Here is a 13,501-nt window from a genome sequence, read left to right as displayed (position 1 = left end):
GTCTAAGGCTGGCAGCTGAGACCAGCCCATCCACTCAAAACACACCCCCACCCAATCAGAACACACCCAGAATTCAAAACACACTCCCACCCAATCAGAACACACTTAATCCCCCACCCAATCAGAGCACACCTCTACCCACAGAACACACCCCCTCTGGCAGTTTAAAAAAGAGGAACAAACAGCCACATACTTCTCCCAGAAGAAGGAAGCAGAAGCCACCAGCCTGATGATGACAGATGGGATTCTGTCGAAACGTCGCTCCTACACCTTTAGTTCTACGTGGGGAAAAACCTGAATAACCAAAGATCCACATACGAACACCCGCGGAAACCTCAGAAAACACATATATATGTATATGTGTATGTGTATATACATATATATGTCTGTCTGTGTGTGTATATATGTATATATATATATATATATATATATATATATATATATATATATATGTATATGTATGTATATGTATATATATATGTGTGTGTGTGTGTGTGTGTGTGTGTGTGTGTGTGTGTGTGTGTATGGGATGCAGTGGCTCAGTGGGTTAGGACGCTGAGCTTGTCGATCAGATGGTTGGCAGTTTGGCGGGTCGAATCCCGAGTGCCCCATAACAGAGTGAGCGCCTGTTACTAGTCCCAGCTACTGCCAACCTAGCAGTTCGAAAGCACGTAAAAATGCAAGTAGAAAAATAGGGACCACTATGGTGGGAAGGTAACAGCATTCCATGCGCCTTTGGCGTCTAGTCATGCCAGCCACATGACCATGGAGATATCCTCGGACAAGCGCTGGCTCTTTGGCTTTGAAACGGAGATGAGCACCGGCCCCTAGAGTCAGAAACGACTAACACACATGTGTGTGGGAACCTTTACCTTTACACACACACACACACACACACACACACACACACACTTTAGCAGCCTTTTCATACTTATCATCTTATTTTATATAAACAATGCCATACTCAGGATCTGTTTTGCAGATCTGAGCAATTTTGAGACAGTTTCACAAATATTTTTTGGGACTTCAAATCTGGACTATATGAACAAAATTTCCAAAAGAATAAAAAAGACTCTTAGCTGGCTGCAGGAAATATTTGGAAACTATAATTTGGGTTAAAGGAAATATTATAAGATAGATGTTCAACTCTTTGAATTCTACTTTCATTGTTTTCTTATTTTGAAACTATTAAAAAACCTGCACACAATTTCTTTATATATTCACATATGCAAAAGGTAATACTATATAGAAGTGGTATCAACTTCTGTCATTCAGGGACCAAGAATATGGGTGGGGGAAGGAAGGAAGGAAGGAAGGAAGGAAGGAAGGAAGGAAGGAAGGAAGGAAGGAAGGAAGGAAGGAAAACTCCATGACAGTCTTTACATTTTATAATTCTTAAGTGATTAAGAGATAGCATTTCTAAGTGGCATCATGGTGACGTCTCTTTCCCATGATTTTATAAACAAAAGAACAACAAGAACAGAACAGTACAAGACACAAGTATGGAATAAGTTGTCAATCATACATTTCTGCCATTGCTTGTTCCAACAGTAAAGCATACATAGGAAAAGCTTCTTTCTCTTTCCATTTGTTTTCATGGAATTGAATGTACTAATTCTGCTATTTTTGTACTAATTAATATGACCTGAGTAGAATAACTTGTGCTAACACTGGACAAGCATTATCAAAAATAGATGGTAGCAAAGAATAATCAAGTACTGTGCATCATTTTCTTTGCCTTAAAAAAATCTCATCACTCAAAGGAATAACACTGATAAATATTTTTACATATATGAGATTACAATAACTCATGTTCTAGTGTAGATTTTTTTATGCAAAGATAAATTATCTTATTACATTGTAAAGTCGTATTAGCTGGAATTACAGTCCATACATTAGTGAGAAATAATGCAATACTATATATTGAAATTAATAATAGCAATAAATGTTAAAAGTTAAATGAGAAGTATTTGTTCCACAAATATACATAGAATGAATTTAAAATGTTCTGTCCATTTCATTAATAGTTGTAGCCAAATTACTTTCCTTAGCAAAATAATCGTATTCTTACTTTCTTTTAGACAGCTATGTTTGTTATGGGATTAAAAACCAAATACCATGTATTAAAATTAATCCAAGCAATTGCCTCAAGGGGGAGCTTCCACTTCATTCTGTTGATCAGTTGCAATTTCAAGCCATTCCGAACTAATGTTTGACAAGACAAATTTAAAAGATCCTGAAAAGTATCATTCCTCTTTTCTTTTCAGCCAGTTCTCTATACTTCCAGATTACTGTCCTTTCTTGGGTTCTTAGAAATCCACAGTGTTGACTGATCTGGACTGGTTTTTGTTCTTCCTTTACTGGAAAATTAAAAACACAAATGCATGGCTATACATTTGGTGCACATAATTTCACATAATCAGCTAGGAACTCTGCAATAAGGGAGGGTGGTAAAGAATAAATTGTAAAAATACTCGAATGTTTGCATTAGGTTTATTGCTTCATTTACCCTTGTTCAAAAGCACTATGTACATGTAACTGAAAACTGATCTTACACTTAAGGAAGGAAGCCAAGCAGCCTATAAGTCCTATGCAATATTTAACACTGAAGGCCTGTACCAATTGGCATACCAACTTAGTGACAACTGAGTTTTTATAAATAACTTCTGCATTAGTATAATTAAAGCATAAAAAATGTATATGGGTCAATATGAAAGAGAAAAAAAGTGACATTGCCATAGTTGTATATTACAGGCCACCCAACCAATCAGAAGAAATAGATGAACTCTTTGCCAACCAGTTAACGTATGTAGGAAGCATACCACAGTAGTAATGGGAGACTTCAACTGTCCAGATATCAACTGGGAGACAAACTCTGCAGTGAGCAGGAGATCAAACAGATTCCCTATTTAATTCTCACTAATAGAAAAGAAGTGATAGAGGGAGTTGAAGTTGCCAGAACCTTGGGTGAAAGTGACCACGTTATACTGGAATTTAATATAATGCAAACACTAGCAATAGTAAACAATCCCACCAGTGTCTTAAACTTCAAAAGAGCCAATTTTATCAAACTCAGAATCTAGGAAAGATCCCATGGATGAAAATCCTAAAGGGGAAAACAATTCAAGAAGCATGGGAAACTCTGAAAAATGTGATCATAAAAGCTCAAACCAGCACAATACCACTGAAAAAGAAAAGCAAGAAATTCAAGAAAAATCAGCATGGCTGCACAAAGATCTCTCTGACAAACTGAAAGACAAAAAGGACAAATACAAAACACGGAAAAAGGGGCACATAACTAAGGCCGATTATCAGCAGAGAGCCAGAACATGCAAAGATGAAGTCAGGAAAGCAAAGGCTCAGAATGAACAAAGACTTGCAACAAAAATCAAGGATAATAAAAAAAAAGTTACTTCCAACATATTAACAACAAGAAAAAAGTTAAGGAAATTGTAGCTCCACTAAAGAGAGAGGATGGCAAGGAAATTACAGACAACAGGGAGAAAGCAGAGCTGCTTATCTCATACTTTGCATCAGTCTTCACACAAAAAGAAATTAGAGCCCAACGTACCAAAAAAATCCACTGTAAAAGACAAACTAGAAACAAAAATTAAAATAAGCAGGAAAATGGTAAGAGAACACCTATCCGACCTTGATGAATATAAATCACCGGGACCCGACAGACTACATCCCAGAGTTCTAAAGGAGCTGGCAGATGTTATCTCAGAAACATTGCACCATATCTTTCAAAAATCCTGGAGCACCTGGGAAATACCTGAGAATTGGAAAAGGTCTGATGTGGTTCCCATCTTCAAGAAAGGGGAAAAAAATGAACCCAGGAAACTACAGACCAATCAGTTTAACATCAATACCTGGGAAGATCCTAGAAAAGATAATCAAAAAACAGATCTGCAAATAACTAGAAGCAAACAAAGTAATAACCAGTAGCTAGCACGGGTTTGTTAAAAATAGATCATGCCAAACCAATCATATTTCATTCTTTGATAAAGTGACTAAGCTAGTAGACCAGCGAAATACTGTGGATGTAGTATACTTAGACTTCAGTAAGGCATTTGATAAAGTAGACCACAACCTACCCCTTGGTAAGCTAGAAAAAGGTGGAATAGACAACATCACCACCAGATGGATGTATAGCTGGCTGGCAAACCGTACTCAACAAATAGTCCTCAAAGGCACCACATCCACATGGAGAGAAGTAAGCACTGGGATACCACAAGGTTCTGTCATAGGCCCAGTACTCTTCAATTTTTTCAACAATGACTTTGATGAGGGAATTGAAGGGGAGCTCATCAAATTTGCAGATGACACTAAACTGGCAGGAGTAGCCAACACCCCAGAAGACAAACTCAGGATCCAAAAAGATCTCCATAAACTTGAAAAATGGGCCCTATCCAACAAAATGAGTTTCAATGTGGAGAAAAGCAAAGACCTGTCTTAAAAACAACAACTGTGAGAGGGACCTTGCAGTCCTAATGGATGATCACTTGACTATGAGCCAGCAGTGTACAGCAGCCACCAAAATAGCTAATACAATCCTGGGTTCAATAAACATTTTATAAAACCCTAGTAAGACGACACCTGGAATACTGCAGCTAATTTTGGTCACCTTATCACAAAAAAGTTGTTGAGAGTTTGGAAAAATTCAGAGAAGAACAACTAAGATGATTAAAGGCCTGAAGACTAAAACATACAAAGAACGGCTGCAGGACTTGGTTTTGGCTAGACTGAAGAAAAAAAGAAATAAGGGAGACATGATAGCAGTATTCCAGTATTTGAGGGGCTGCCACCAAGAAGAGTGGGTCATGTTATTCACCAAAGCACCAGAGGGCCGGACAAGAAACAATGGTTGGAAACTGATCAAAGAGAGAAGCAACCTAGAATTAAGAAGAAACTTCCTGACAGTGAGGATAATTAACCAGTGGAATAGCTTGCCTTCAGAAATTGTGGGCACTCCATCACTGGAGATTTTTAAGAACAGGCTAGACAGTCATTTGTCTGAGATGGTATAGGTTCTGCTGCTTGAGCAGGGGGCTGGACTAGAAGACCTCCAAGGTCCCTTCCAATTCTATTCTATTCTATTCCATTTCATATTGAATTGAATTACTATTTTAATGCCAACCTCTGAACAAAAATTGCAAGCTTTTTGACAGTGAGGGCTGCGTTTTGAGTGATGTGCCATGGACTATGTTCCCCAAAGAAGGGCAGGATAGAAAATAACGTTTATTATTCTTTGTATATTTAAAACTTTCACTTCTTTCACATTAACAGTTGCAACTCAGTGGCATATTTGTGATAGGCTGCAAACATTTGCCTTTTGGATGATGATGATGGTGGTGATGATGATGATTCATTTGATTTGCTTCCCATTTTTCTTCTGAAAAATGGCATCCGAAAATATTACAGCAGCATGGAAGGAAGCCAAATAAAGTTATTAATGTTGCTGCTGATTTTAAAGGATTTTCTCTGAACGAATGCGGCAAAAACATATTCCCCAAACTATTTGTTCAATAGGAACATGGCTAACTTCCCATGAGTTTATAGAGTTTATCGTAATTTCAAGACTGTCAAAGCTCAAAGTAATGCTTTTAATTTTTTAGAAGAATACTGGGTAGCTTAGGCACTGACACTCCGCCTTCCAAAGAGAATCAAAAGATGACCTTAGAAAACTGAGCAATGTACCAAGTTAGAATCTAAATGTTCGGTAAGGGATTCAGATGATAATGGAGATGAATCATTGAAGCAGTTTCTCCTTGCTTCCCTAGGAGAAAGAAAGGGAAAGCCCCTAAGCATGAATGGTTTGCCATAAAGCACAGGAGAAATGCTTGGTTCTTAATGTTATAGCTTAATATCTGCATGTCTGATAGAGTTTTCCTCTTTATAACCAAATATATATTTTTTTTCAGTTTTGCTAACCTACTCTTTCTAAATATTGGATTTAACTTCCATAACTCCTCACTAAGATATCACACATTTGGGAGGCAAGAGAAAAATTCTGTGCTGCATTTTTGGGAGGAAATAAAACCAACATTTTTTGTGTGTTGTTGCAACTTGGTATCAACTTCTTCCCTCTATTAACATTTCATTAGTCCTGTGTTTCTTATCCTAGCTTCTGATTGTACATCACACAGCCCTGCTCAGTGGCAGAGAGTAGGCCTGTTACCTTGTTGGAAATCCAATATCATCATTACCACATAGTTATTTACCTGCACCCTTCCTGACCACCATTGATGTTTTGGGGGACAGTTTGCAAACTGGTTCCATAAATACCCCAGAAGACTGTGGAAGGAAGTTCTAACAAGATATCTGGTGAGATTTTTGGACTGAGTAGATGGCCTTGATTTTTTTGTTTACTGTTTGTTTTAGGACCCAGCCACTTACAGTATATTTGACAGGTCCTGCACTGCCACAAAAATTGGGAAATACTACAATAAGTAAGATTAAATATTATGAAAATAAGTGGTTAGAAAGCTCCACACTGGAGCATTGTTCAACTCTTTCTTCTGTAACAGCATTTCCACTTCACAATACAAAAGCAACAATGACTATAATATTCCAAGAAGGGGTGGGAAATGAATTGATCCATCTTTGGAAAATGGTTTCTTTGAATATTTCCAAAGCAGGAAATACTATTAAGCATAATTGCTTTTGCTTAAAGCAGAATATATAATGGAATATATTATGGTTTCATATTGCAAAGCCTATATCTTAATTTTGATGTTAGCCTGAAATGTTAACTGACATGTTAACTTTCTAATGAAGTTATACAGAAGCAACAATCTTACCTATCGTAGATCAAATAGTATTGTTAAACCAATATAGGTAAGATTGTTGCTTCTGTATAACCTCATTAGAAAGTAACTTACTCCCTCCATATACACTGCATATTTTATCTTTGAGTAGGTGGCTACAATTTTAAATACATTCTTCTTTCACAGTACATATACTATGCAATATGATGGATGTCATTCAGGATGAATAGTCTTGTATTTTATGTAGACTGGACTTGAATAGGAGTAAGTGGTTGATGTACACATATATTCCAAAGTACATAAATCACAGATACAAATTGTCATGTTTGATAAACCACTGAATTACCTTTTATGAAGCATCTGGAAACAGCAAGTCCCAAAAGCCACTAATATCAACAACAACAGTGGTATGGTTGGTATAACAACATAAATTAAATTAGGAATTAGACCTACAAAAAAGAGAGAATATTATTACACTTTAATATATATATATATGTGTGTGTGTGTGTGTGTGTGTGTAACTAAATCTTTTTATCCTGAAATTTCTTCAAAGCCTCCTAAAACGAATGGCAAAAATGATATTCCCCTATAATATACAACCAAGAGAAAGTTGCAAAATGTATCTTAACATTGCTTATTCTAGCAATTCATCCACCAATGGAATAAAAATAGCACTTAGACATATATACCACTTCATAATGCTTTATGCACTCTCTAAGCAATTTACAGAGTCAGCATATTGCTTCCAACAATCTGGGCCCTCATTTTACTAACCACAAAAGGATGAAAGGCTGAGTCAACCTTCTGTCCATCAGGATTGAGCTCCTGGCAGTGAGCAGAGTTAGCCTGCAAAACTGCATTCTAACCACTGCACCACCATGTCTCATTTGGTTATACAAAAAAATATAATCAAAAATCTGAATAAAGTATATCTTAAAACACAGGTGTCCAACCTTTTGGTTTACCTAGGTTGCATTGGTGAAGAGAAATTGCCTTGGCACACATATAAAATATATAATATATTTAATGTGTACAAAACACATAATAATGTTAAAGGTTTACAATCTTTTGGGGCCACATTATAGGCCACAGGTTGGAGACACCTGTCTTAGAGCATATGAATCATTTTTTTTTCATGAATAGAATTCTAGGATTTATACGAAATTTGTTTGATGTACATTCAGTCATATTTTTTTAATCTAAACATTCAGCCAGAGAACACATTTTAAAGACAGTGTAGAAACCAAGTTTATAGTTTTGATTGTTAAGTATATGTAGCTACAAACTGAGCCAACTTGAATTCAGTTAAATAAATAATGTTCCTTAAATGCTATGCACTGTACATTAAGAAATTTGGAAAGACCCAAATATATTATTTCTTATTAATGAATATATTTATATGCTAGATTTATAATCTTCATCTGCCCCAAATAATCCTTTTCCTTCTGACTCCCTTATCTATAGCATTCATTCATTATAGTTTTTTTAATCCCAGCCTTTTTAATTGTCTTTTGATTCTTTTATCTATTTTTCTTAAAATTAAATGAATCCCTCTACATATCAGTCATAAGAGGTTGGGAAGCCTACAGTAAGAATGCCAACAAAAATAGTAGAGAATAGTAATGGAGCATAGCAAACCATGAATGCAATTCTGCAGAAGTCTTCCCACTGTTAATTATCATAACTTCATTTAAAATTTATAATCACTTTACTCTCTTTAGGTTAGTTTAAGGAAAGATCATTACTGAAAACTACCTAAAAACTACTTCCAGGCACCTCCATATTTCTAACAGAGGGAGAAAAAAAAAGCAAGATGTCTATCATCATTTCCTTAATCAATATGCACATAAGAGTGTAAGGCAAATTTCCTCTTCGCTGAACTTTTTTAACTTGGGTGGAACGTGGACTGGTGAAGAATTCACTAGAAAATGGGCCAGAATTGACCTCAGTTATGTAGCAACTAAAGAACTAAGATCTAGATTTAATGTATTCAATTCAATATATTCAATTTAGGCACCAACCAAATCCAAAATGAATCTGGCAACATACTATAAAACCAAATGAAATAGAAAATATAATAAAAGTTATAAAAAGAAAAGGAATACAGAAGAACAGATTGTTAGTCCACTAATAACATCCACCCCCCAAACATATTCAACAGGATTTCCCTACCCTAAGGCTTGGGTGAACAAGCAGAGTGTTAGGACTTTCTGGAATGCCATCAGGGTGGGTGCCATATGAATATCATAGAAACTTCAATCCAGAGTGCAAATGTCATCACAAAAATGACAACGTGTATCCTAACAGATGACAAATTTTAATTGAAGGGGTTATGAAAATTCCAAGCCAGAGCAAGGCCTCCAAATCCAGAATGGATACAGTTAGTACACAAGATATATCTGTGCAAAGGCCCCCTCTTTCAACAGGAGCTGTGAGTCTAGAAAGACCCTCAAACTGTGCGCCAACTCTGTGCCACCCAATCTAGAGTCAAAGATGATATATCACCAGAACCTGGGGGGCGGGTAAAAACCCAAAGCCACTCTATCTTGCCAGGGTTCAATTGGAGCCAGTTTCTTCCCAAAGATTCATGGTATCCATATGCTGCAGCACATCACCCAGAATATAGATGTATAACTTGATAGCATTGATATACTGATGATGCTGCACATCATGCCATTGAATGAACTTCCCCAGGAGTTTCACATAGATATTAAAGACAGGCAGTCAAAAATCTAAATCCATCCCATACCACAGGAGCTAGGGTTAGAGCTGCCCGCACCTGAACAACACTACAAGTTATAACCATCAACTTGAATCACACTTGAATCTTACTGATAATTAGTACAGCTTTCAAAGCAGTGGTATAACATAGGCATCCCAAGGCATGCCCATAGCATTGTGGACCAGTTGAAACTCCAAGTAGCCTTTAAGGGCAGACCCATGCATAGCATATGGCAACAGTCAAGCATGAGATAACAAAGGCATGAATGATCCTCTGTGCTTCCTTATTTAGAAAAGGATATCACTGGTAAACCAGTTGGAGCTGTGTAAAGACCTTCCTGGCCACAACTATTTAGTTTGCTACTTCCTTATTGACCCTGAAGATGCACTAGGACTAGGATTTAGAGAGGCAAAACATTCACCATGCAAACATATGGTACCAAACATAAAAGTTATCATGTGAATAATCAGCAACTGTGCATATTTTTAAGATGCTAGCTTTGAGAAATTCAAGTTTCCACAAATGTATAAGAGCAAACTTGGTACAACAGCATACTCTTATTGTCATGGCCAATAGAGCCATCCATCCATCCATCCATTCATTCATTCATTCATTTTTTATTTATTTATTTAGCTAGCTACCATTTGTAAAAAATGAATTAAGAAAAATGTTAATTGCAAAAATACACATTTCAAGTTTGTTCTCTTGCCAACATTTTGTTTTTATTGCTGTCCATTTCTCCTGCTTTCATATTCAATTGGCATTTCTAAAAAAATATACTTGAAATTCCTTATCTCGCTGCAATTTACTTTCTGTTGAATCCAGTGATGTCTATCCCAAATTTATATCATTTTGCCTTTAAAATGCTAAATGCATCTAATTGGTCTTTCAAAATAGCCTTCTGAAATGTGATCTAAAAACTAAACATATCAATTACCACCAGTTTCAGTAACGACCAATGGAATATCATCTTCTGACTTGCTTGAATCATGAGGCTTCATGGCTGGCACTGTTGCTTGAACTTCTGAAAAAGCAGTTTTGAGAGGAGAAAAGTACAGTAAGTTTGTTTTCAATATCTTTGCATCTGCTTTTGTAATTGTACTTTTAAAAGATAAAAAAAATCTACAGCTAATCATTTTTAAAAGTATGTGTGGGCGATAAATTCTGGCTACAGGTTTCTTTGCTACATTGGGATCACATCTGGAATAAAAGTTATCCAAACTGCAATATTCTAAAGGGTAGCTATATGCTATAAAACACATAGTTGGATATTTTTCTGAATTGTAATGGTACTTTAGATGTTTCAATTTAGCCTGCTTTTTAAATCTATTTTGATTTTAAAAAAATAATTCAGATTTTATTACTCAACACCGCAATTCTGTCCAAAATGTTCTTACCATGATGTGGATCTGTTCTGTCTCCTGATTCTTTTTCTAGTATACCTTCTGTTAAATCAATAAGAAACAATTAAAAAATATTCTTTTTACTGTTTTGTACATAACAACTTTAATAAGCTTTTTTCAGTCTTTATAACTAGCCTTTCCTAGTCTACTTTCATTTGGAAAGCAAACTGAATACTCTTTCAGTTTATTTTTCAGATGAACTGGACTTGTTGCTGTAATTTTCAAGCCTCAAGAGGCACTAAATTGTGAAAGACTCATTGAAACATGAACGTGCTGCACTGTATTTCATGGAATGAGATTTAGGAAAAAACAATATCTAGAACTTTTAAAAAAATATTTTCTATTTTTATCCCATTCTTATTTCAAAGACCCTGTAATATATATGTGTCCTATTTTTATAGAATATCCAAAAGTAAAAACAGTGAAATATGTATATATATGAACTATACTGTATATAGTAGAAGAGAGTTATGGGATCCTAAACTAAAAACATTCTTTTACACAAGTATTTTATGAAGCACGTTGATTTTACTTCGTTATTATTTTGAACATATTGCCTGACCAACTTATGAGGCTGCTTAGGTAAACTTATCTGAGCTTCTATAGCTCAATATCAGACCTGTAAAAATCTATTAGAGTGCTATTGCACTAAATGATTTAGCAGTTTAAATGTCATCAGTATGAAAAAGTACGATTAAGAGCCTTGGTGGAGCAGTGGGCTAATGCCTCCTTAAGTAACACCAGCTGCCTGCAATTAGTGCAGGTTCGAGTCCCACCAGGCTCAAGGTTGACTCAGCCTTCCATCCTTGTGAGGTAGGTAAAATGAGGACCCAGATTGCTGGGGGGCAATAAGCTGACTTTGTAAAAATGCCACTGGGGGGGCAAAAGCCCTAATAAGCAGGCATTTACATAGAATGAAGGCTATTGCTAAGCACATTGATTTGTGCTTCTTAGATTGTAAGCCACCCTGAGTCTTCGGAGAAGGGCGGGATATAAAATGGGAGATAGATATATATATATATATATATATATATATATATATATATATATATATATGTTTTCTGAGGTTTTCGCGGGTGCCTGTATGTGGATCCTTGGTTTTTCGGGTTTTTCCCCGCGTAGAATTAAAGGTGTAGGCGCAACGTTTCGATGGAATCCCATCCATCATCATCAGGCTTCTGTTTCCTTCTTCTGGGAGAAGCATGTGGCTGTTTGTTCCTCTTTTTTAAACTGCCAGAGGGGGTGTGTTCTGTGGAGGTGTGCTCTGATTGGGTAGGGGACCAAGTGTGTTCTGATTGGGTGGGAGTGTGTTTTGAATGGTGGGGGTGTTCTGATTGGGTGGGGGTGTGTTCTGAGTGGATGGGCTGGTCTCAGCTGCCAGCTCCAGACCTGAGCTGGTGAGTTGTGCTGCTTTTGTTCGGCTTCGTGTTTGTGGTGGTGCCATGTTTTTATAGTGGGTGTCAGTTTGCTTATTGTGTGGTTTGGAGGGGTTTAAAGTGGCTGATGTTGCAGCTGTAGTTAGGTTTCTGTTTTGTGGTTGTGTGTCTTTATCGTTGTGGGTTCGGATTTGCTTTTTGAATGGTTGTGTGGTGGTGATGTCATGTGATGTTATCATGAGTTTGGGTCTGGTATCATTCTTGGTGGTTGGGCTTCGTCTGTCAATCAAGGCGGGTTTCCAAATGGCTGGTAGACGAGAGGTATCATCTCGTTTATTCATGCTGTGGGGGCGTTTTTCTATCTCAATGGCTTCTCTGATTATTCTGTTGTTAAAATGTTCAATTTTGGCAATAGTTTTGGTTTTTTTAAAATCAATTTCATGTCCCGTGGCTTCAAAGTGTTGGACCAGGGATGACAGACCAACAGAAGAATAAGTGCACGCATTGAAGAGCACAAAAACTCACTCAGAAAGGGAGAACAAACTTCATCCCTGGTCCAACACTTTGAAGCCACGGGACATGAAATTGATTTTAAAAAAACCAAAACTATTGCCAAAATTGAACATTTTAACAACAGAATAATCAGAGAAGCCATTGAGATAGAAAAACGCCCCCACAGCATGAATAAACGAGATGATACCTCTCGTCTACCAGCCATTTGGAAACCCGCCTTGATTGACAGACGAAGCCCAACCACCAAGAATGATACCAGACCCAAACTCATGATAACATCACATGACATCACCACCACACAACCATTCAAAAAGCAAATCCGAACCCACAACGATAAAGACACACAACCACAAAACAGAAACCTAACTACAGCTGCAACATCAGCCACTTTAAACCCCTCCAAACCACACAATAAGCAAACTGACACCCACTATAAAAACATGGCACCACCACAAACACGAAGCCGAACAAAAGCAGCACAACTCACCAGCTCAGGTCTGGAGCTGGCAGCTGAGACCAGCCCATCCACTCAGAACACACCCCCACCCAATCAGAACACCCCCACCATTCAAAACACACTCCCACCCAATCAGAACACACTTGGTCCCCTACCCAATCAGAGCACACCTCCACAGAACACACCCCCTCTGGCAGTTTAAAAAAGAGGAACAAACAGCCACATGCTTCTCCCAGAAGAAGGAAACAGAAGCCTGATGA

The 13,501-nt window shown here is 37.1% G+C and overlaps 1 protein-coding gene across 1 annotated transcript in view; it reads right to left on the bottom strand.

The window, feature by feature from the left end:
- Positions 1 to 2,275: 2,275 nt before the first annotated feature.
- The window catches only part of CHODL (chondrolectin), a gene marked incomplete at both ends in the record, with an annotated part of 30,290 nt that continues 19,064 nt past the window's right edge, over positions 2,276 to 13,501 (bottom strand). Inside the window, 4 exons of the mRNA XM_083362784.1 lie at positions 2,276 to 2,360; positions 7,117 to 7,219; positions 10,430 to 10,516; positions 10,890 to 10,937. Of these exons, the coding sequence (XP_083218910.1) occupies positions 2,276 to 2,360; positions 7,117 to 7,219; positions 10,430 to 10,516; positions 10,890 to 10,937 (323 nt within the window). The remainder of the gene's footprint in view (positions 2,361 to 7,116; positions 7,220 to 10,429; positions 10,517 to 10,889; positions 10,938 to 13,501) is intronic.

Source organism: Vipera ursinii, assembly GCF_947247035.1.
Source record: "Vipera ursinii genome assembly, chromosome: 4".
Taxonomy (NCBI): Eukaryota; Metazoa; Chordata; class Lepidosauria; order Squamata; family Viperidae; genus Vipera; species Vipera ursinii.
Note: the sequence above shows the minus strand (reverse complement) of the source record. Positions and strands in the feature narration are given on the sequence as shown.